We start from the raw sequence: 26719 nt of genomic DNA on the forward strand, positions 1-26719 counted from the left end.
GGAGAGCATAGTGTGACCCTCCATGTGCCATAAGGGCATCGATGAGGGATGGTCAAGATGACAGCACAAGTACAGGCTCTCTGTGTGAATCCACCACTAGCAACTGTATACTGTACACTGTAGGTCGAAAGGATGGGTGCTAGCAGCCTTCACGTTTTGCACAGGGACACAGTCATGCTAAAGATGAAAAGGTCTTCCCCAAACTGTTGCCACAAAGTCGAAAGCATATCATTTTAAAATAAAAAATAATTGTATACATCTGTTAGCAGTAGGTGTGGCTAAAACACCCATTTAATCATTAGAAGGGGTGTCCACATATTTTTGCTCATACAGTGTAGATATAGCGAGCGATACACAGAGAGCTAGTGGTAGAGAGAGTGGATTCCCTCATCTCTATCCACACTGCTGAATATTTCATACTCGACTGGAGAGGCGTCGGACCACCTGTGGACAGATGGGACACAGAAAGGCAGATGTACTGAGCGAAAACTCTCTCCATTTTCTGGGCGATTACACTCGGGCACAGAGGAGCGGCGACTCCGGCGTGTTAACACACGCGGCTGCTATTAGGACTCTGACGGAGAGGGGTGGGGGTAAATAGAGCAGGCAGAGAGGGAGAGAACACCTCATGGCTCGAAGTGTTGAACCCCTAGCCTCTGGCTGAACTCAACAGCAGGGTCATATAAAACACACACACACACACACACACACACACACAAACACACACACACACACACACACTACACAGACATTCTCTCAATGAGGAAAAAGCAAACTGAGACAGTGAGAAGGATACAGAAACAAACAAACCCCAACATACCCCCGACACACACACCACAAAAAATAGAAACACACACATACAAGCACACACGTACAAGTAGAAACCAACACACATGTACACAAACACAAGGACACACACACTTGTGTGGACACAACCCACACACAAACACTTAAGTACAACTAGGTTACAAGTTGTTAACTAAGTTACAAATACACACACACACACACACAAGCACAATAGAAACAAACACAGATGTACACAAACACAAGGACACACACTTGTGCAGACACACTGCTGAGCTGCTGTGGAGACCACTGAAAAGCGTGAGCCTTGCATTCCATAACATAACACTCCTTTATTTAGTTATGTGATGTTAAATACACACGATCATTACAATACTGCACATCAATTCAACACAATCAATCTCAGAATGACACACACACACACACACACACACACAAAAATCCCTGAGTCAATAAAACCGTACACTCACACACATTCACCTTTCAAGCTCTGCACACGCCCCAAAAGCAAAGAGTCCTGTTAAAATCCCACATAGAGCACATATGTAGGTCCAGTGACTAGTGGTGGTAAATTCGGTTCATTTTGCAACAAATTGCCATGTTAACTTGACCCAGTCAGGCAGCCACAGTGGCACCAAAACAGTCAATAAATTACCATGGGGAAGGGCTATGATACTCATTAAGTGGTACAGTCCTAAAGTAGCCTGTAAGCATTTGCATTTTAATAATAATAATAATAATATAAGCATATTTTGTTGTTGTTTTCCTTACAAGAAAATATGCTGCATTACTAATCTATACCACTACTACTGATGATAATAATAATAATAGCATGTGCATAAAATCAGCCACATAACGAACACCAGTGTGTTTCACCGCTTGTTTATTGGAATATTTAACTTATTACTTGGATTCACAGGCTGGAGTGAAGCCGGTTCAGTCAAATCATCTGAGTCCGCGGTGTTTCCGGCGAGTCTGCCCACTCGCCTTGTGTACTTAGCAGCAGCCAATCAGAGGACTCATAGGATCCGGGTTAATTGAGACCTCGGACTCGTGATTCCTGATTCAGTACGAAGATTCGAATCATTAACCCGGGTGATTCGGGAACCGCCCAGCTCTACCACTGACCAGCAGACGCGCTGCACAACATTTCAGTCCTCGTTTATGTACATTTACAGGTATACAGATCAAATCTTTTACAGAATCCATTCAGTAATAGTTATGTTGTACATAATTATCAGCAAGACGTGATTACATTTGCATTCTGTCTGCTACATTTACAAAGTAGCGTAAATAAGGTGATTTCCCATTTGGCTTTGCTTTCCTCACAGGGCATCACTGAGAGAGCATATTGAGGTACTTCTGGAACTTGTATTGTTCACAGCAGTGTTTTATAAGAAACACAAGTCCTAGTAAAAAACACCCCAGAGGGGTCATCAATCGATCGCTGAGTGTCTCTCACTCACACAATCACTCCTGGGGGTAAGTCACTACAGCATGTTTTTGGAAGGTGTGAAGAACCAAGAATTCCGTCTCTCGTTCTAAATAAATTCCAGATCTTCACTTCAGTACTCCAAACACACTGCTGTAACCTAGCATGACATGTTCTACAATACACAAAGAAAATACAGTACATATACAAGATGAAGTTTAGTTGAGCAGAGAGAAGTGTGAGAAGTAAGAAACACAGTAGCAGAGGGTGGAAGAGGGAGGCATTTCGTGTACGTCTCCAAGTGTATTTTTCAGAGTTTGGTGTCCTACCGGGGGGGTCATTTTGGTTTGATTACAGCTGTATTACAACCACACGTTTGAATATTTTGGGGGCGGCATGGTGCCTCTGCGTGGGTTTCCTCCCACAGTCCAAAGACGTGCAGTCAGGTTAATTAACGCAAAATTGTCCATGACTGTGTTTGATATAACCTTGTGAACTGATGAACCTTGTGTAATGAGTAACTACCGTTCCTGTCATGAATGTAACCAAAGTGTAAAACATGACGTTAAAACCCTAATAAACTGATTAACTTGAGTATTTTGGACAGATGAAAAAAAGGCTGAATTATCACTCACACACACACGCGCGCACACACGCGCACACACACACACACACGTTTTGTTCCTCTGGATTGAATTAGCCAGACAACACAGTCAAAGTTCACTCAGAAGTTACACCAAATTAGATCCAGATTTTCTCTATGACTCTTGGCTGTAAACGTTCCACAATGTGGATGCTAAGCTAAGAATAAATGTCTGGTCATTTCGTTTGGCTTTCAAAAGACAAACATGGGTAAGACAAAAGAACCATTCATGTTCATTTATAAGGGGTCTAGATCTATCCCCAAACCACTGGTTGCAAAATAGGAATGAATCCTGTGAAGGGTGGCAATCTATTTCAACGATAAAGAGCAACATATAGAATAAACCACAAACATTTAAAAAGTCACAGTCATACAAAAAATACTGTGATACAAATTTTTGGTTGCACCGTCCAGCCCTAGGAAACAATGACCTCACCGATCGTCAATTACGAGAAAGACAAACAGACATTAAAATACTGAAGAAATATTTCAAAACTCTTTATGGCTTTTACCATAATGCCACACAAGCTCACATATTTAGAAATGTAATATTACATGGAATAAAAGTGTAAATATTCCAGTCACTTAAAAATCTGATCAATCAAAAAATGGGACAAACTTAAAATTAAAAGGGAAACTAGAAAAAAGAGAGTGGATCGCGCGCCGGGTTGTGGATACCACGGTGGTGTTCTTTTGTAATTTTGTCTAGTCAGTTTTACTTGCATTGTTAAAAGAGACCTCCCTAATCATCTGTGCCCTCTGCTGCCTGGCATCCCACAGTCTGCTCCTGTTTCAAAGTCTCTGTGCAGCTTTTTTCTGTCCTTCGTTCAGCTGTCGTGCTCACAAAATTAACTTGGCATGCAAGCAGTGTTAATGGCCTTTCAAGTCCTGCTCAGAGGTGCTTAAGCCTACCGCGAGAGGAGAGAAAAAGAGAACCTAATTACCACCAATCACACATGTACAAAGAGAACAGGGGGGACTAATATCTCACTCGGATCTTCTCAAATGTCTCCTCAAATGCCTCCCAGCCTGAAATGAGTGGGTTTTATTGTCAGAGCACTAAAACCCACTGGAGAGACAAAAAAACTAATCACACAGAGACTAAATCTAAATCATTCCAATTCAAAAGTTCCAGGTTTGTTTATCTGTCAGATGTATTTACTTGAACTGGAACTTTGAATTGACGTCCTGTCTGGGGTGTGTTTACTGCATTTTGCCCAGTGATTCTGGGAAAACAGGACCCACCATGACCCTGACCAGGAAATAGCACTTGTAAAACTCCCATGAAAAGTGGCATTTTCTTATTCAATCTTTTTATAAGAAGCCTAACCCTAGCCTGTTCGTTTCCAGATCACTATATTTGTATTTGTGAATTGTTCTGCTCATTTTTATAGATGTTCTTTATTTCTAAGAATATGTAAAAATAAAAGTCTATTTAAAAGAATTTTGAACATTGCTGGTCTATCTGACTACTTTTTGCAGAGCATTTTCAACTAATATTCGCTAACCCTGGTCATACCAGCACTCAAAGGCTTAGAAGATGTAAGAGAGGCTGAAGGAACATGTTTAATGTCATCTTATTTGTGCTGCACACAGTATTAATATCTATTATCTAATAGATTGATATCTGACTCCAGTGTTATTTATACAAAATGCTTTGACTGACCCATACGGTGGACAATTTTCACCATTTTAAAGCAACAAATACTACTTGTTTATTAAAAGATAAACTAAACCAGCACAAACACACACTGTCCCTAATTCTAACACATACTCCACAAAGCAACACAGAACAATGTGAGCGCTGCTAATTAAGACAGAAGAAAATGAGGTGTATGTGGTATCATTAATAACCAGCAGGGTTTCTTTTATCTGTAACAAATAAATAAAGCAGCATTTCGATGACCCTGATGAGAAGCTCTTCAAATCAAAGCCTAAATTAAGGAAGGTCTTTTTGAAGAATAAAAGAGTCTCGCAATATTAACACAAAAAGTCTCGTTTAAAGAAAAGGAAATACAAAAGAACCAAAAACTCCATTAGCATTCTCTTATTCCACTTCATTACGATGCTGATAAACCCAAGCAAGGCTTTATCAGTGTAATTTACCAATGAATTGTAACGCCAACGATTTTCTAATCCATTGAAATGCAAATAAAAGGCACTAAGGTGGCGTAATTGGTCAAAGTGATAGTGTACGAGAATGTTAAATGGGATTTCATTACTCACGGCTGCTTAGCTAAGACACACAATACAAGCAGCATCGTGAGCTGTGAAATGATGATCATCAGAACGATAAACAGACATGTATTATTCAGACCTGTGAAGATCAGAGCTTTAAATTCCTAAAGACCAACAGTAGTACATAATTAACAGGTATGTATATAATTAAGGCCGTGCGTAATTCACGGCTGTGAAAATCGTGTCATGAACTGTGTAATGAGCCTTTCCCAGTGTAATATGCAATTTACTGTGAAATTTAAAATGTAAGGTTTGTGTTTAGTGATTTAACGTTTTTCATTCATGTAGCGTTCAAGTGCCTCATGTTTACTGGTCCTAAGTTAGCAATTGTTTAGTCAAAATGTCCAAGATGTTGAAGTCTAAAACAGATAAAAACACGACTCAGGTACTCAGTGGGTGTCAAGTATTTGAGACAGAGCCTTGCACCACTGCTGGATGTTCTAGGTTAACATTTAACCATTAAGGTAGCTGTGCTGTGTATCGTAGCTTCAATTTATTCTATTATTCAGTTTCTAATTGTGATTTAATGACTGCTGTAAAAATCTAAGAAATGTGTGATTTGTTTTTAAACGAGGTATGTGAGGTCAAGCACATTTTCCTGTGAATTTAGTAGGGCCCTAAATATAAAAGTGTTTAATGTCGGACACCCTTTTCAGAAAGCTTTCAATAAAAATTAGAAGGTCCTGGGTTCGATCCCCAGGTGGGGCGGTCCTGGTCCTTTCTGTGTGGAGTTTGCATGTTCTCCCCGTGTCCGAGTGGGTTTACTCCGGGAGCTCCGGTTTCCTCCCACAGTCCAAACACATGCAAGTGAGGTGAATTGGAGATACAAAATTGTCCATGACTGTGTTTGATGTAACCTTGTGAACTGATGAACCTGTAATGAGTAACTACAGTTTCTGTCATGAATGTAACCAAAGTGTAAAACATGACGTTAAAATCCTAATAAACAAACAAACAATAAAAAATTGGAGAGTGTCTATAAGTTTTTGTTTCCATTCAGTCAACAAAGCATTTCTGAGGTCAGTCAATGATGATGGTGAGGAGGCCTCGCTCGCAATCGTCATCACAATTTAGCCCAGTGGTGTTAAGTGGGGTTAAATTCGGGGCTCTGTGCAGACCACCAAAGTTCATTCCCACCAATTTGGTCAAACAGTTTGTTTATGGATCTGGATGTGTACCCTCGTCTTAGAAACGAAAGGGTTTTTTTCAGACTGCTGCCACAAAATTGAGAAATGACTACAACATGATACAACACGTTCTGGTACAACAGGTTTTGGATTTACTAATACCAGGATGGAGGAAGAAGCAAGATCACAATACCAAAAAGACTCCCATTTTTCACAAGTGTAATGAGTATATTGAGTGTGTGTACATGTTCCTGTACACCACACACCACCGGCCTCGCTTCCCTGATCAATATCCTCCTCACTCAGTCATCCAGTTTGGAGGGGCTGTCTGACACATTTATCACAGAGCCATTATGAAAACACCTTTCCAACCATGGTAAATGTTACTAGATGAATAAACAAGGAACAACTGTTATTCTAAAGTAATCAAAACCAGTATAATTAATCTCCGGTTTGGGCCAGTTAGCTTGGTGTGTGATCTGGAAGGTGACTGGTTGTACCTGAGCAAGTTTATAATGGTTACTGTAAGGTATTTTACTAATTATATTATAATGAATTTATCAGATTTTTTAGTTTTTACTTTAATAATGAGGTTTGACTTAATTCCCTTTCATTTTTATTGTATAATGTGACAAAAGGCAAGGATTTTGATAGGGTATAACAATTTTCTATAGGCACTGTACTATTGGAATAGTACACAATAAAACATTACTTTTTTAATAAATCTGTTAAAATACATGTAAAAATCACTGCTGGCTTCATTATAGACAGTCTATGCAGTCTATCTGTGGGTTGTACTGACCGTGTCCTCTAGTGTAGCACGCTGCAGAAATGGTAAAGGAATGCGATGAATTCGGCCTGTTTGTGGCGAGTTGTTTCAATCCCAAATACCGAAGCTAGACGGGGCTCAGACGCAGACATGCTGAACTTGCACTGACAAGACAAAGAAGTCAGTGATCTAGATGTCGACGTGCACTAATGTTTGTGACCGCTGTCCTGAGTTTCAGGTAAAATGACTTGACCCCGTGTTAGGTCAGGATACACACAGGTTTACACACCACATTCCTCCATGTCTTTCCTCAAAAGCCGAACATTCAGAAGTGAAACCGCAGCTTCCCAAATCTCTATGTACTCTGAATATTTGCTGTAAGCTGCAGGCTGCATTAACGCTGCACCATTTGGACACTAAAATACTCTAGTTCATGGTAAGATATCGGAAATAAGTTTTACACACTAACAGTTTCCAAACAGGAACATTCTGATTAAAATGCACTGGAGTAGACAGTAAGCGTAGTACAGTTTTAGATTTAAAAACAGAGACGTAGCAGAAATACATCCGCTAAAGCCCTATCATTCAAAGCGAGCAGGGATTCGATTATTCCGGGACTGATAGCTGCCTGCTCACAGCTCGAACATTTTGTGTTTTTTTCTGCATAATTAACAAAATAATTTACTGTAAATAAATTTACTCATTACAAAAAAAGCATAAATAAATGCATTAATTACAAAACAATCTACTGTAAATAAATGAATTTATTACATAAATTACTAAGTAGAAATAAATGTATTAATTACAGAATAATTTACTATGAATTAAAGTATTCTTTCAAAATATTATAGATTTTAATAGATTTATTAATAACAAAATAATCCTGTAAATACATAATGACAAAATAATTTACTAAATAAATATATTAATTACAACATATTACATTTAAAAAAACAATTATTCCAACAAAAAAAATCACTATAAAACATATTTTTTTGTAAATAAATTTATTAATTAAAATAATATACTGAACAGAAATGTATTAATAATAAAATAATTTACTGTCAAATTATTTATTACAAAATTGTTTACTGTAAGTATATTTGTTTATTAAAATAATTTATGGTAAATATATTTGTTTATTAAAATAATTTACGGTAAATATATTTGTTTATTAAAATAATTTACTGTAAATATATTTGTCTATTAAAATAATTTACGGTAAATATATTTGTTTATTAAAATAATTTACTGTAAATATATTTGTCTATTAAAATAATTTACGGTAAATATATTTGTTTATTAAAATAATTTACTGTAAATATATTTGTTTATTAAAATAATTTACGGTAAATATATTTGTTTATTAAAATAATTTACTGTAAATATATTTGTCTATTAAAATAATTTACTGTAAGTATATTTGTCTATTAAAATAATTTACGGTAAATATATTTGTTTATTAAAATAATTTACTGTAAATATATTTGTTTATTAAAATAATTTACTGTAAATATATTTGTTTATTAAAATAATTTACTGTAAATATATTTGTTTATTAAAATAATTTACTGTAAATATATTTGTCTATTAAAATAATTTACTGTAAGTATATTTGTTTATTAAAATAATTTACTGTAAATATATTTGTTTATTAAAATAATTTACTGTAAATATATTTGTTTATTAAAATAATTTACGGTAAATATATTTGTTTATTAAAATAATTTACTGTAAATATATTTGTCTATTAAAATAATTTACTGTAAGTATATTTGTCTATTAAAATAATTTACGGTAAATATATTTGTTTATTAAAATAATTTACTGTAAATATATTTGTCTATTAAAATAATTTACTGTAAGTATATTTGTCTATTAAAATAATTTACGGTAAATATATTTGTTTATTAAAATAATTTACGGTAAATATATTTGTTTATTAAAATAATTTACTGTAAATATATTTGTCTATTAAAATAATTTACTGTAAGTATATTTGTCTATTAAAATAATTTACTGTAAATATATTTGTTTATTAAAATAATTTACTGTAAATATATTTGTTTATTAAAATAATTTACTGTAAATATATTTGTTTATTAAAATAATTTACTGTAAATATATTTGTTTATTAAAATAATTTACGGTAAATATATTTGTTTATTAAAATAATTTACTGTAAATATATTTGTCTATTAAAATAATTTACTGTAAGTATATTTGTCTATTAAAATAATTTACGGTAAATATATTTGTTTATTAAAATAATTTACTGTAAATATATTTGTTTATTAAAATAATTTACTGTAAATATATTTGTTTATTAAAATAATTTACGGTTAATATATTTGTCTATTAAAATAATTTACGGTAAATATATTTGTTTATTAAAATAATTTACTGTAAATATATTTGTTTATTAAAATAATTTACGGTAAATATATTTGTCTATTAAAATAATTTACGGTAAATATATTTGTTTATTAAAATAATTTACGGTAAATATATTTGTTTATTAAAATAATTTACGGTAAATATATTTGTCTATTAAAATAATTTACGGTAAATATATTTGTTTATTAAAATAATTTACTGTAAATATATTTGTTCATTAAAATAATTTACTGTAAATAAATGTACTATTTAAAAGAATAACATACTGAAAATAAATGTATCCATTACAGAATATTACCTTGTAAATTGCAGATCAATTCCTGACACATCTTGGTGAAAATAGGCGCTGCTTGTTAATATTTGTTACATATGTTTATTTTTAGTTAGCTCTTATGAATTCAGCATATTATGAGAAGAAACCATTTGTCAGAAAAGACAGTTATGCTTGGAAGTCTCAAAGGTAAAAGAGAAAAAGGACAGCCAGAAACAAGATACAATGGATACAATTAGTGAAGGAATTGAAGACTTATTAAGAATCCTGAAGCCCCAAACAGAACACAACATACTTTAGAGAAACACTGTACATATAGTCACCAGGACTCACTTAATGGCACTTAATAATAAACAAAGAACTTACAGTTACAGTTACTTTTATTTTGTGATTTTTTTGGTCAAGTTTAAAAACTATTACATAGAAAATCATGTGTAGAGAATCTACATGTTGGTGTGTTAATTAAAAGGTCCTTATCTGACACTGAATACATGTTTTAGGGCTAAAAGTGGCCTAAAATGCGAATCATTTTTTGTCTGTAATTTTGATTCGCATGGCACAATCATCCAAATGAACAATGGACACAAACTGTGTAAAAGCATTTCATCATGATGCCTTTGACATTTGCACAACTTGCTTGCGAAGGCTCGGATGAGTTGAAGTGAGAATGTCAGCATTGTGTTTGTATTAGCTGGAAATGGGAGCTTTGACACTGGATGGATGAAAATGGAATAAATGAATATGTGGCACTACAGACGGTAATATAGAAACTAAAGGTTACATGTGCTACTCTCTAAAAGAAACAAATACACACAAAACACACGTAACAACTGTCCACATCATAGCAGGTTCTGACACTCAAATGTAATGCCGTAAATGCACTATAGTGTAATATCTAGAGAAAAATCTTATGCTGTGTTTCTTTTGTAATTATTTGGTGTGATAAGTGATGTGGCATGACGATGTATCAGCAGCTAAATTCAGATAAGATACACTATATTTACATTAAAATTTTATTTATGTTTCAGCTACATCATATTTGAAGTAGATTAAGCTAGAGTTCTAACAGATGAGTATTATAACTGTCCCTGTGGACAACTGTAACTAATACGCACAATGCCTTTACAATAGTGGAAAATACTGTATGTTTCTGTGCATTTTATGTACCTAAACCAGACCCCCCACAATCCGGACCAGGATAAGAAATGAAAAAGTGCCTATGTTCATGTTCACTGTGTACACGAGTGTTGACCGCTGGACCAGGAATTTATATTTTTGGCAAAACATGTATTATAAATCGTATGACCAGTGACCCAAATTTAAAGGCTCAAAAATATTGCAGATTTTTCAGTGCAGATTTTCTATGTAAAATATTTTTATGACTGTTTAAGGTGTTTTGAACAACCTTAATGACAAAAGCTAATAAAACCACGATAGGCCACAAACGTTAATCATTATTTTTAACCATTTCATCCCTGAGATACATTTGTCCAGTAATTCAAATCAACTGTATGTAAAAACATCTTGTGACCTCATCTGCATCTCAAGCAACCCCACATGGAGTCCAAACCCCAAGGTTGAGATCTGTTGGCCCACAATATACAAATATGAGAGCTTTGCAGTAAATGTATAATTTGTGTAGATATACAAGTCAGATTTTACTTTATATATTAGATAAATTATATATAATTACTGTTCTACTACACAAACTTTGTACACAAATTTGGACCCTGGTTATAATGGTACACAATTAAATGTGGAGAAATGCTTTCACTTTTGTACTTAATTTACTATAAAGTGAAAGCAAAAGCTAACTGAACCTTATCTCTTGTTTTATCCTCTCCCATTATTGTAAATACTAATAGAACATATTACAGTTATTTTTTACCTTTGAAAAGTTAGTTTGGGCAGTAATATTAAATGTACATCATATCTTTAGACAGTTACTGTGTGCAGATAAGTGTTACATATGTACTCAGTATATATATATAGACCTATATTATGTGTATCTGCATTGTGTATGTGCCCTTTACCCGGATTATTATTGCATTATATAACAGCAATGCAATAAATTACATAAGAGCAATGCACAGTAAGAGCAATGCAAATTCTACGAGCAGTGCACAGTGTAATTATATTATAACGACAATGCACTGAATATGAGCAATGCAAATTATTGTCAAAATGCAAAATATTAGAGCAATGCACTGTATAACAACAATGCACTGAATATGTGCGATGCTAATTATTATAAGAGCAATGCACGGTGTGTATTAATGCACTGTTTAAAACCATGCAATGCACAGTATAGGAGCAATGCAGTGCACAAGAGCAATGTAAATGGCAGGAATCATGTATAGTGAAAAGTAAATTGCTGTTGACCGTACAGTAGTGCGCGCTGCGGTGTCGGTGCTGCCAGTCAGTGAAGCACGCTTTCAGCGCTCGCTCCTGCAGCATGCACGAGGACGGGCTCGCGCTGCACAACTCCAGCATCTGTCCCGGACTCACAGCGAGCACATCCATGCAGTCAAACATGCTGGATCCTCGCCGATTCCAAACACCTGCCCGGTAATGCACAGGTTCTCTTATATTATCCGTGTTTCGGGTTTGGTAAAAGTGCGTGCAGAAGAAGGTCCGGAGCGCGTCAGCTCTGGGTCATGACCACGTCTCAGTCTGCACCGGAGCAAACAGAAGCTCGGTTTAAACCCGACGATCATAAGTGCGCCCGACAAACTTCAAGTGAGTCTGTATTTCTGCCTCAGCGGTGTGTTTATCTCAGTGTCTGTCTGTCTGTCTGTCCCGCGCGCTCCGTCCGATCACGCGCTACCGAGACTCCCGATCCGAGCGAAATGATTTTTATAAACACCGAACATCGGCTTTAAAAGCGCGTCTCTCCCCGGTCCGATGACGAATGGCTCCTCCAGACTCCGCACAGATCATTTCCTACTAGTTTTTGTGCTTGGTGGCGGGGAGTGAAAGATTGGATTGCTTAATGTATGCGGGTGAACTCTGGGTGAACCCGTCCCAGCCTGCTCACCTTCAGATGACCCGAACCGCTCTGACATCACCAAGTTCTCACGCGAGCTTCTCTACAGCCCGCGCGCTCCCGGTGCACCGGTACGAGAGCGCGCTTTTTCTTCATTCAAGTTCATTACTTTTCTTTTAATAACTTTGGATTTTAAACCGTTAAAGGAGTTTGTGACAAAGGAGGAGAAAACACTAAGCACCTGTGAGATGTTAGCAACTTCTTTTTCTCCACATTGTACATGTGTCCCAAAACGAACTGACATTTAATTTTTTTTAATAAAACACATTTTTTATTTGAACATTAATAATGTTTTTGCTTTATTTGAAAGTAAAGACATGGAGGTTATGTAGGGTGACCATACGTCCTCTTTTTCCCGGACACATCACCAAAAATGTCCGGGATCCTGGACTCGCTGTTCTGTGTGTATGTTTTTGCATTGGTTTGTTTTTAGGTCTTTTTAGGAGTGCATCTGTTTTGTTAAAATAAGTCTGATTTTCACGTGCACGTACTAACACAGAGGCTCTCGTCAACACCGTGATGCTGCTGCATTCTATGGAAATTGCTCAGCAAGCACTAGAAGAAGACACACCATACTGCTGGGGTTCTACTGATGGGAGCAAGTTATTAAAGTGAATCAAATTAAAGTTAAAAACACTCCTAATAAGTCGGCTGATACGACTGTACAATACATCAAAGAAACTAAAAAATAAAAGGATTTTTATTTATAGGTGACAACTGTTTTTAAATTTGTTGTTATTATTGTTTAGGGCTTAACGCTGAATGTGAAGGAATAAGATTATCTGACCATAAAGGCCCTTGTTAAAGAGCAGCTGTACATTTATTAAAGTTCACTAACACAGCTGGATGGTTATTGACTCATTTGTCAACTATTTAAACCTCTACCCCATACACATTACCATGGTGTCACCAACGACATGAAATAACCCCCCCCCCCTCCTTCCTTCCCCGAACCAGGCGTCCTCTTTTTAAAAACCAAAATATGGTCACCCTAGGTTATGTATGAAACAAAACATCTGACATATGACCGCCTCGACCGTGGTAGCACATGTTCACTCTTTCGATGAAATTTCAGCAATGTTGTGTCGAATTTCTTCTTTGAGGTCCTCAAAGGATTGTGGTTTGTTGGTGTACACTTTATCCTTAAGATAACCCCAAAGAAAGAAGTCTAACGGCGTCAAGTCACATGATCTTCATTCACATCACCATTTTTAAAGTGAATTTTTACAATTTCTACGCGTTGTTCGATTGTGTACCTTTTCATGATTTAACCTCAACGTTTACTATAATGACTGCAATTTAAAAATCTCTAACTCTGGTTTTGCGCAAAAAAATGGCGGCAAATTTAAAATGTCCGCTCATTTTGGGACACCCTGTAGAATACATTTATACATTTTCAGCATTTAGCAGATGCTTTTATCCAAAGCGACTTACACAATGAGCTGAACACGATGAGCAATTGAGGGTTAGGGGCCTTGCTCAGGGACCCAACAGTGGCAACTTGGTGGTGGCGGGGCTTGAACCGGCAACCTTCCAGTACCTTAACCACTGAGCTAGCACTGCCCTTATTATATGTAGAATGTTTGTGTAAATACACCAATCAGCCAAAACATTAGGACCAAAAAAAAACCAAAACAAAATGTTTATAACAGTGCCTTGTTCATAACATTTCTAACATTTCTGTTATGTCACAATCAGATATATAATACTACTGGGCTGATGGGAGTTATTAGTAGTACACAAGTACATAAATAACCGAGTCACTTTGATAAGGGCCAAATAATTACGGCTAGATGACTGGGTTGTTTATTTATTTATTTATTAGGATTTTAACGTCATGTTTTACACACTTGTGTAACTGTAGTTACTCATTACACAAGATTCATCAGTTAAAGTTTTAATATCAAACACAGTCATGGACAATTTTGTATCTCCAATTCACCTCACTGCACGTCTTTGGACTGTGGGAGGAAACCAGAGCTCTCGGAGGAAACCCACACAGACACGGGGAGAACATGCAAACTCCACACAGAAAGGACCCGGACCGCCCCACCTGGGGATCGAACCCAGGACCTTCTTAACATGAGGCGACAGTGCTACCCACTGAGCCACCGTGCCACCCTGACTGGGTTAGGATTCTCTGAAACAGCAAGGGGAGCACGGGCAGCGAGGAGAGTAACCGGCAACATTAGTCCGAAGTGGGACAAGCCATAGAAAGTTGACATTGATGACAAAGGACATGAAGGCTACGGGTCTGGTATAGAACATCAGAAGGGCTAGTTTGGCCAAGCCTGCTGGAATCGTTCACCCAGGTAAGATATGGCACCATGATGCACTGTAGGACGATCCACCTCGCTAAATCTGCTATTAACAAAAGTATTCAGATCCTTTACTGGTACATGGTAAAATGTGGTCAGGTGCATCATTATACTTCAAATATTTACATTACGTTTGCGGCATTAAGCAGACGCTTTTATCCAAAGCGACTTACAGTGGGATGGATGAAAAAGCTACACACACACACATACACACACGTTCTCTTGATTACGCCTTGCCACAATTTAAAACCCCTTTTTTTTTTTTTTTTTTTTTTTTTTTTTGCAACATAATGACAATTAATGGATTTTAATTTTTAATGAATAGTAAAAGCTTACTCTGAATTTCAAGCAAAATGTTCAAGCAAAATGTTCAAGCAAAATGTTCAAGCAAAATGGTCTGGATTGAACTGAAGTTTAATGCACTGAAAATCTGTTAATAAAAAATGCAATGTAAAATTACGTAATATAAATGTCATGTAGTTATTACATTACTTAAAAAATTGGAAACAAAAATGCATGTCATGACAATGAGCCCATATAAAGGACGAGTATGTACTCATACTGGTTAATGTATTAAAGCTGTAGTAATGTGTAAGGGTGCGCACAATTTCTCTTCAGCCATGTGCATTACATGTTTTACTCCTTAAGTTTTACGTGTGTGTGTGTGTGTGTGTGTGTGTGTGTGATGATAGAATGGGGAGCTGCAGACTCTCCACGACCATCCAAGCATTACATTAGGTCTTGTTTGGCCCCCACATGCACTGTTCTAATGCATTACGATGAACGTGTTACACTCAGTATTACAAAAGCACAGTGCTGGTTTTGGAAAACAATTTTCCAACCATTTGAGTTGCTACAGATCAGATTATAATCTGTGTGTGTGTGTGTGTGTGTGTGCTATGAGAGGTATGTTGCAGGGGGCATAGGCGCAAGCACCTGTCAAGAGGGGCGCATGATGATGCAGGGAAGAAAAAGTAAAGAAAACAAACTTAAATTCTGACCGAAGCAAAGTTTATCACAAAGTGCAGAGAGACCCATGCAAGCTGGGGATTCATTTCCATTTCAACAAACAGGGTTTATTTTTGACACACAAGGTAAAACACTGACAGGTTTTAATGCACACTATTACAGACACACACACACACACACACACACACACAGAAACATAGACATGCACCTGATACCAGAGCAAAACACACTACCGTGTCAAAACCATCATCATCAAAAATCATCTGGTCAGTGGGGGTGCTATGGTGATCTATTTTAATTAATAAATGGGATACAGCAGGTGAAAATTTACAGGGAAATGAATAGCCTACAGTCTATAATTGTACATCCACATAGTAACAAAAATAGAACTCTAATATATCAGCCATAACATTAAAACCACTTCCTTGTTTCTACACTCACTGTCCATTTTTTCAGCTCCACTGGCCATATAGGAGCACTTTGTAGTTCTACAATTACTGACTGTAGTCAATCTGTTTCTCTGCATGCTTTGTTACCCCCTTTCACCCTGTTCTTCAATGGTCAGGACCCCCACAGGACCACCACAGAGCAGGTATTATTTAGGTGGTGGATCATTCTCAGCACTGCAGTCTCAACAATGACATGGTGGTGGTGTGTTAGTGTGTGTTGTGTTGGTATGAGTGGATCAGACACAGCAGCGGTGCTGGAGTTTTTAAATACCGTGTCCACTCACAGTCCACTCTATTAGACACTCCTACCTAGTCGGTCCACCTTGTAGATGTAAAGTCAGAGACGATCGCTCATCTATTGCTGCTGTTTGAGTTGGTCACACTAACACCCCACCACCATGTCAGTGTCACTGCAGTGCTGAGAATCATCCACCACCTAAATAATACCTGCTCTGTGGTGGTCCTGTGGGGGTCCTGACCATTGAAGAACAGGGTGAAAGGGGGATAAAAAAGTATGCAGAGAAACAGATGGACTACAGTCAGTAATTGTAGAACTACAAAGTGCTTCTATATGGTAAGTGGAGCTGATTAAATGGACAGTGATTGTAGAAACAAGGAGGTGGTTTTATTGTTATGGTTGATCGGTGTATATCTAATAATTCAGCCGATCCTATTCAGAGAAAGAGAACTCTTAGTGAAATATAGAGGTGGAAGCGTCATGATATAAGACTGATATAAGCTGTTCTGAGGCATTAAATGTATGTACTTATTTGTACTGGTATATTATAGAATTATTTTTTCATTTCATTGTAAATGTGGAAAAATGGAGAATGTTTTAACAAGATGACGACCCCAAACATATGGACACAATAACTCAAGATTTGTAACTAAAAAAAATAAAAGTGCTTGTACGGCCAAACCAAAAAAATCTCCTGCATTTAATCCAATTAAAAATGATTATGGATTTTGAAATTGCTTTTCCATCAAAGGGACCCGCCAAACCTAAAGGGACTTTGGGGAAAGGGAAGTTGTGGGTCTTTTTTTCCTCTAAAAGCCCTGGGAACCTCGTTACAAAGACATTTTAAATCAAAATCAGTTTGTCTCTGCCAAAAAAAATGAGTCATTGTTGAATCTTCCAAAAGGACAAAGATACAAAACATGTGTCCAGATCTACTAAAAATGCTTTACTAAACACAAAATCATAGAAAATCTGTAGAGTGAGATAAAGAAGAGAATCCACAAGTAAGGACCTAGGACCTCTTTATTGTCCAACCATAATGTTAGAGAAGACAAAGTGCTGTTTTTGGCAAAGTATTAAATGCAGGAGTGCCAATAATTGTGGTTTTATTATTTAATTATAAAAGAATATTTCTTGGCTAAAGATTTTATTTTCTTGGAATAAATGAACTTAAATTAAAAACTTAAATTTTATCATGTTTATGATTAGAGATGATAAACTTCTTTACTTTAACTCATCCTCACCTGGGGTGCCAGTAACTGTGGAAGGGAACTGTACTCCCTTTTTTTGCTCCTAAGTACAGTCACGGCACGGGGGCTTGGTGGGTAGCACTGTCGCCTCACAGCAAGAAGGTCCTGGGTTCAATTTCTACATAGAACAGTCCGGGTCCCTTCTATGTGGAGTTTGCATGTTCTCCCTGTGTCTGTGTGGGTTTCCTCTGGGTGCTCAGTTTTCCTTCCACAGTCCACAGACGTGCGAGTGAGGTGAATTGGAGATACAAAATTGTCCATGACTGTGTTTGACATTAAACTTAATCAAAAGATTGCTGGTTCAAGCCCAACCACTACCAGGTTGCCACTGTTGGACCCTTGAGCAAGTCCCTTGACCCTCAATTGTTTAGACTGTATACTGTAACAATTGTAAGTTGCTTTGGATAAAAGTTAAGTACTGCAAATGTAAATGTGTAACCAGCAACTACCGTTCCTGTCATGAATGTAACCAAAGTGTAAAACATGACGTTAAAATCCTAATAAAATTCATTATTAGTATACATTTAATTTTACTTTTAAAAGAACTATATACATTCCGATCCTTGATATTTGCGAAACTTGTGGCTTACAGGACGTAAGCGTTCTTCAGAGCTCTGCTCGGCTTTCAAGGAGAGATCAATCCCCCCCTGCTTTATAAATAATGGAGTGGTTGAACAGAAGAGCTGAAAACAGAACTCCAACCCCTCTCCCTGTGCTGCACACACCACCCCTGACCCCCTGCACCTCTCTCGCTGTAACCCGAACCCCCTCTCACCAACACGTCCACCCTCCTCCTGAGCACACCTATTACCCAGCATCAGCGAGTAATGAATCCACCTGGAAATCCACCTGTAATTAGAAAGTGATAACGATCCAGCCCATCGAGATAAGACACTTTTTGGCAACGGTGCGCACCGTCTCCGTGCTTCAGGTGCCAAGAGTCGCTCGAGCAGGACCACAGAGGGAGCTGATCATTTAATAAAGCTGGACAAACCCTGACGTTGCAGTCTGGAGATTCTCTGGGCTTTACTGAACATCTGCATTGTGCCTATAACAGCCTCCACTGTTCTGGAAAGGCTCTCCACAAGATTATGGACTTTGTCTGTGAGAATCTGTACCTATTTAATCAAAAGAGCATTTATGACATCATCAATTCAGTTCATTCCACTGCTGTTTGATGGGGTCGATGACAAAGATCTTTGCATGGCAACAGAGGTCTGACGTACTGAACTCTACAAACCATGGGTCTGTTCCAAAACCTAGTAAGCTGCCTTACTGCCTACCTAGGCAGCTACCTAATTAGAGAGGATGCTAATAAGACATCGAACTTTTAAGGCAGGTTATTTAGACACATTACTTAGTCACAGCAGCTTTCACTTACTGAGCTAACACAGTTAGCATCAGGCCATTGGGCTCAGTAGGCTGAGGTGGCACAACCCGCTAGCATGCCAGCTGACATCTCCCTCTGTATACCGAAAGCCTGAATTTGCAAATAGATGACACTTGTGCACCTTTATATAAATAAAAAATCAATGAAAAAGAACTCCATTGGTTGCTCCTCATTCGTCCACCTTTTGTGAGAAATTACAAATTTGTGCCGCACTGAATGCTGGTAGTGTCTTCACTGCTAAGGAAGAATCGGATGCTCCCTCGTTACTCAGTGAGATTATCAGTTTGAATTAAGGCAGCATTTTAAAGCATCTAAGAATTCAGACAGCTGGCCACTCAGGTGGCGCAGGGGGAAAAACATACACTAGCGCACCAGAGCTGGGATCTCGAATACATCGTATCAAATCTCAGCTCTGCCATCCGGCTGGGCTGAGCAGCCACATGAACAACGATTGGCCTGTTGTTCATATAGGGACTCCTTGTAGCTGATGCACTATGACCTCTGCTGGCTGATTGATGGCGCCTGCACAGAGGCGGGGAAAGAGTGCGGATCAGGGTGTGTCTCTCCGTACACGAGACTGATTCGCATATATGAACTCGCCTAGTGTGGGTGACAAAATGCATATGGCTGCTGCCCACGTGTCGGAGGGGGCGTGGGTTAGCTTCATTCTCCTCAAATCAGAGTGGGGGTCGGGATTAGTGGAGAGGAAGCGTGACGCAATCGGGAAAATGGACATGCTAAAAAGTCGGGAGAAAAAAGGAAGAAAATGCATAAACAATATACAGTGTATCACAAAAGTGAGTACACCCCTCACATTTCTGCAGATATTTAAGTATATCTTTTCATGGGACAACACTGACAAAATGACACTTTGACACAATGAAAAGTAGTCTGTGTGCAGCTTATATAACAGTGTAAATTTATTCTTCCCTCAAAGTAACTCAATATACAGCCATTAATGTCTAAACCACCGGCAACAAAAGTGAGTACACCCCTAAGAGACTACACCCCTAAATGTCCAAATTGAGCACTGCTTGTCATTTTCCCTCCAAAATGTCATGTGATTTGTTAGTGTTACTAGGTCTCAGGTGTGCATAGGGAGCAGGTGTGTTCAATTTAGTAGTACAGCTCTCACACTCTCTCATACTGGTCACTGAAAGTTCCAACATGGCACCTCATGGCAAAGAACTCTCTGAGGATCTTAAAAGACGAATTGTTGCGCTACATGAAGATGGCCAAGGCTACAAGAAGATTGCCAACACCCTGAAACTGAGCTGCAGCACAGTTGCCAAGATCATCCAGCGTTTTAAAAGAGCAGGGTCCACTCAGAACAGACCTCACGTTGGTCGTCCAAAGAAGCTGAGTGCACGTGTTCAGCGTCATATCCAACTGCTGTCTTTGAAAGATAGGCGCAGGAGTGCTGTCAGCATTGCTGCAGAGATTGAAAAGGTGGGGGGTCAGCCTGTCAGTGCTCAGACCATACGCCGCACACTACATCACTACATCAGACTCCGGTCTGCATGGCTGTCACCCCAGAAGGAAGCCTCTTCTGAAGTCTCTACACAAGAAAGCCCCCAAACAGTTTGCTGAAGACATGTCAACAAAGGACATGGATTACTGGAACCATGTCCTATGGTCTGATGAGACCAAGATTAATTTGTTTGGTTCAGATGGTCTCAAGCATGTGTGGCGGCAATCAGGTGAGGAGTACAAAGATAAGTGTGTCATGCCTACAGTCAAGCATGGTGGTGGGAATGCCATGGTCTGGGGCTGCATGAGTGCAGCAGGTGTTGGGGAGTTACATTTCATTGAGGGACACATGAACTCCAATATGTACTGTGAAATACTGAAGCAGAGCATGATCCCCTCCCTCCGGAAACTGGGTCGCAGGGCAGTGTTCCAGCATGATAATGACCCCAAACACACCTCTAAGACGACCACTGCTTTATTGAAGAGGCTGAGGGTAAAGGTGATGAACTGGCCAAGCATGTCTCCAGACCTAAACCCAATAGAACATCTTTGGGGCATCCTCAAGCGGAAGGTGGAGGAGTGCAAAGTCTCGAATATCCGCCAGCTCCATGATGTCGTCATGGAGGAGTGGAAAAGCATTCCAGTGGCAACCTGTGAAGCTCTGGTAAACTCCATGCCCAGGAGAGTTAAGGCAGTTCTGGGAAATAATGGTGGCCACACAAAATATTGACACTTCAGGAACTTTCACTAAGGGGTGTACTCACTTTTGTTGCCGGTGGTTTAGACATTAATGGCTGTATATTGAGTTATTTTGAGGGAAGAATAAATTTACACTGTTATATAAGCTGCACACAGACTACTTTTCATTGTGTCAAAGTGTCATTTTGTCAGTGTTGTCCCATGAAAAGATATACTTAAATATCTGCAGAAATGTGAGGGGTGTACTCACTTTTGTGATACACTGTATATATACATATATATAAAAGAATTCAGACAGCCTTCTTCTCAGGAGCGCATAAAATGCATCTATGTAGAAAGTTCACTAGGTTTTCGGACAGACCCCATGCCCTTAAGGACCTGACTTTGTGCACTTGGTCATACTGGCACAAGAATGCTGAATGTGGGAAAACCTATTGAAATTTAACTCAGTAAGAAGGAGTGCCCACATATTTCTGACCATATAGTCACAATTGGTATAAAAAGAACTGCTAAAGCGAATGCTGTGTGTGCGTGTATGTGTGTGTGTGTGTGTGTGAGAGAGAGCGAGAGAGAGAGAGAGCGAGAGAGATCTATGAGGGAACAGCTCAAAAGCAAATCCAAAAAACCAACAAGCCACAAAGTCCTGAACGTCTCATTTATTTTTCTTCCTTCTTTTCCTTTTGCTCATGTTCTCGCTCCAGTTCCCTCGCCTTTTATCAGGGCACGTTCTCACTTTCTGCAAGTTTGCATCATGTCAGTTCACACCTTTTGCGTCCCTGCATGACTGAAAAGCCTCGGAGCAACAAAAAAGAAGGAAACACGTTCCGCTCGGATATGCTACAAGTCCTTGTTGACTTTTTGACCCGGTCTGTTTTCCTTTCCTGCTTTCTTAGCGGAGGCTTTTTAAACTGTCAGCATATAAATCTTATCTGAAAATCTAGATGGCACAAACCAGCATGCAAACACACACACACCCACTCCAGGGGTGCAAATAATATATATTGTTTTGATTTTTGGATAATTATATGAATAATCATTGCTGGAACGTTGCTCAGCAGTACGTGCTGAATCCTTCTCACTGTGCCCGACTGATACACAGAATACTGCAAATGTTTTACTGCCTTTTCTGTAATATTCTGTAAAGCCCATATTCCACCCAGCCTCATATCCACCCTGCTGTGTAATTTAGGTCATTTTCACACTTGGCTCTGATAGTGGGTTCGTACACGTTTGGATGTGCTTGTTGTGGATGGGGTAGAGGGGGTGGACAAGGTGTGCAGAGCTTTAAATGATTCTACTGTAACATCATGAAATCACAGGAGAGATTCTGAGGTGCATTTAAAAGTGTTAATACATCACCACTTCTCTTCCCTTTTATCATTTACTGAACTGCAGAAGATGTGAAAGTGTGGGAAACTAATATCCATGTGTGTGTGTGTGTGTGTTGATGTAAATGTGTGTCAGTTTTTGTGTTCATGTATGTGTGTGCATGTTAAGATTTATCTGTGTGAGTGGGTGTTTGTGCAAGTGTGTGTGTGTGTGTGTGTGTGTGAATTTTAGGTATTTGTGTGTATGTGTTTGTGTGAGTGTTTGTGTTCATGTATGTGTGCATGTTCAGATTTATTTGTCTGTTGCTCAGTCGTGTGTGTATTTGTTCATGCATGTGTGTGAAAGTGTGTGTGTATGTGTGAGTGTGTGTGTGTGTGAATTTTAGGTATTTGTGTGTGTGTGTGTGTGTGTATGTGTAAGTGGGTGTTTGTGTATGTCTGTGCAAGTGTGTGTGAATGTTATGTATTTGTGGATGTGTTTGTGTGTGTGTTGATGTAAATGTGTGTGTGTGTTTGCATTCATGTATGTGTGAGTGTTAAGTTTTGTTTGTGTTTTGTGCTCATCTGTGTAAGTGTTTGTATGTGTGTGAGTATTGCATTCGAATGTGAGAAAGTGTGTGTATGAGTGGGTGCTTGTGTATCTGTGCAAGTGTGTGTGTGTTTTGCATTTGAGTGTGTGAAAGTGTGTGTGTGTGTGTGTGTATGTGTGTGAGTGAGTGTTTGAACAAGTGTGTGTGTGTGTGTGAATTTTAGGTATTTGTGTGTATGTGTTTGTGTGAGTGTTTGTGTTCATGTATGTGTGTGCATGTTCAGATTTATTTGTGTGTTTCTTAGTCGTGTGTGTATTTGTTCATGCATGTGTGTGAAAGTGTGTGTGTATGTGTGAGTGGGTGTTTGTGTATTTCTGTGCAAGTGTGTGTGTGTGTGTGTGTGTGAATTTTAGGTATTTGTGTGTGTGCGTGCGTTAGACGTGAGACCAATTAAAGCATGGCAGGAGCAATAAACAGGCTCATTTGGAGGTGAGGGGGGGTGTAAGCGGTTCCTGCGATGGCTCCCCAGCTGCAGATTTGCTCCATGTCGATGGCGTAATTACACTTCGGGCTAAGTGCCTTAATAGGACTTGTGCTATTGTTTACACTTACCACCCGTACGGGCTCCGCCTGATACGCTGCCACACGTCTTTGTGTGTGTTTACACTGTAACAGTGTAATAATAGTCCGTAAACACTTACATTAATGAAGTTATTTAAAGCACCAAGTCAAATCTGTGGAGGTTTAGGACCACATATTACTACCCAGCATACATCAATGCTTGTTCACCAGCTAATCCAGTATAAATCTGAGCATCACGCAGCGACATTAACAGGGTAGGACCAGCCAATACTGATACATTAAAAAAAAAAAATTATTTCTATTTTATTTATGCGTTTTCTCCCAATTTAGTGTAGTCAATTTGTCTTCTGCTGCTGGGGGATCCCTGAATGCAGTGAAGGTGGGTATACTGCTGCTCACGCCTCCTCCGTCCCACGCGCGGCCCTTAGCGGAACCCTTTTTCACCTACGCACTCTGCACAGACACCTCTATATATGCCAATCAGGGTCCTTACACAGCGTTTGAAGACCCCACCCACATAGTCCGGTCATCCCGCCCTAGCAGAACCGTGTCTGCTGCAGGCACTGCCAATTATGCCCGCTAGATGGCGCCCAGCCGACCGGTGGCAACGGCGAGTATCGAACCGAGGAGTTCAGAATCTCGGCGCTGGTGTGCTAGCGGAATATCCTGCTGCGCCACCTGTGTGCCACATGCTGAGTTTGTTAAGCAGGATTGCTAGACAACTTGGTTATAGTTAGCCTAATGTTAGCTAGCAGTCATAACTGGCAGTTATGCCAAATGCTAACTCTTGGTTTAACAAACTACGTATGTTAGCCTAATATTAACGTTCTTGCTTGGGAATTTGGCCTCTGTCTTATTTACACAGTATGACAGTTAGCCAAGTAGCAACCCAGAGTTAGGATTAGCTATTATAGCATATAATAATGTCCATTTGCACCTGGGTGAACATAGCATTAGCCACACAGAAACAGTAAATGCACACAAAATGTGGTGCCAATTATGTAAATAAAATTAGGTTAAAAAACACTATTAATTTTGTTGCATCTATTAGCTTGGACATCTCCAGTACACCCTTTTCATTTCCATTTTCCTATACTTTTTCTCTGTAGTTCCTTCTTTCCTCTCATCGCTTCTCTTCTCGTTCTTTCTTTTTCATAATATTTCCATATTTTCAGTATTTGTAGCTCAGTCGTGTTTTTGCAGTAGTAAAAATCATCCAGGCTTGCTGAGACTTGCAGAGTGGGGTGAGCGCTCCTCCTCGGTTCTATTGATTTTCTGGCACCAGCTTGGCTAGATTAAGAAATGCCAATACTGGGCCCCACTCTGGTTCCCTGGTTCATCTTAAGTTCACTTGTCATTTTCTATAATTCTGATAAAATCAAGATGCTTAACGGTGATGCAGTTACGTTGCCCATGGGTCAGGTTGATTAAATTAGTCTGCTGTGCTCAGCCATTATGCACCAGGCTGCTGCGTTCCCGACACTTAATGGAGCTCTGGTTATTACCTCGCCTTTAAAACCGGGGAGTTCAAGTGGAGACGGGAGGGATAGCAGTGAAGAATATGCTTAATAAATTCACTTACTGAGGGTCATTTTAAGCTGCCTAGTGATGGCTTTAATTAAGTCCCTCGGTTCCCCAAGGTTCCTTAATTTTATCTTAAAACTGTTAGCTTTGGGGCATTTTAATTCAGCTGTTATACAACATTTACCTGATGAGCTAACAGTGCAGAGCCACCGCTGCTGAAGTCCCTATCCGGCTCCCCCCCCCCGATGAACAACAGCCAAACGTTGGGGAGACAGAAATGGCACCGATTCGGCGGAATGGCCCTTATTCGTTGTTTTTAAAAACAGGGTGGCATGGGAGAGGAGTACGTGTCCTTTAGAACCGGGAGGATTCTGAGTTTTGATCTCTTCCCTCTGATCACATAAAAATGAACCAGGAAATAAAGTGAAGTAAAAGATTTGAGGCTGATGGTGGAACAGAGAGCGGTGAACATCAGCCATACACTCAATTACATATTGATCCCTGAATGGCCTCTCCACCAGCATTCTCAAGTACTGACATGGATCTGATCGACCCTGCAATGTTTTCATATACATATCACCAATCATTTTCACCCTGCACTTCATCATGGTCAGGGTTGCAGTGGGTCCAGGACCAAAAAGAAACACTGGATACAAGGCAGAAACACATTATACATACGTCTTATCTATCTATCTATCTATCTATCTATCTATCTATCTATCTATCTATCTATCTATCTATCTATCTATCTATCCAGCTATCCATCCATATAGCTATCTAGCTATTCATCTATCTAGTTTCCCATCCATCCATCCATCCATCCATCTATCTAGCTTCCCATCCATCCATCCATTCATCCATCCACTCATCTATCTGTCTGTCTGTCTGTCTGTCTGTCTATCTCTGCTTCCCATCCATCCACCCATCCATCATTCCACTCATCTATCTGTCTGTCTGTCTATCTATCTAGCTATCCATCCATCATTCCACTCATCTATCTATCTATCTATCTATCTATCTATCTATCTATCTATCTATCTATCTATCTATCTGTCTGTCTGTCTGTCTGTATGTCTGTCTGTCTAGCTATCCATCCATCCATCCATCATTCCACTCATCTATCTATCTGTCTATCTATCTATCTATCTGTCTGTCTGTCTGTCTGTCTAGCTATCCATCCATCCATCCATCCATCATTCCACTCATCTATCTATCTATCTATCTGTCTGTCTAGCTATCCATCCA

General features: G+C 38.8%; 1 protein-coding gene across 2 annotated transcripts in view; it reads right to left on the minus strand.

Moving 5' to 3' along the window:
• The window catches only part of LOC134304265 (retinoic acid receptor beta-like), a 61876-nt gene extending 49660 nt beyond the window's left edge, over positions 1–12216 (minus strand). For both annotated transcript variants that reach the window (XM_062989873.1, XM_062989863.1), the window contains exon 1: positions 12069–12216. In XM_062989873.1, the coding sequence (XP_062845943.1) occupies positions 12069–12216 (148 nt within the window). The remainder of the gene's footprint in view (positions 1–12068) is intronic.
• Between the last annotated feature and the right edge of the window lie 14503 nt (positions 12217–26719).

The sequence above is a fragment of the Trichomycterus rosablanca genome, chromosome 2 (assembly GCF_030014385.1).
Source record: "Trichomycterus rosablanca isolate fTriRos1 chromosome 2, fTriRos1.hap1, whole genome shotgun sequence".
NCBI classification, from domain to species: domain Eukaryota; kingdom Metazoa; phylum Chordata; class Actinopteri; order Siluriformes; family Trichomycteridae; genus Trichomycterus; species Trichomycterus rosablanca.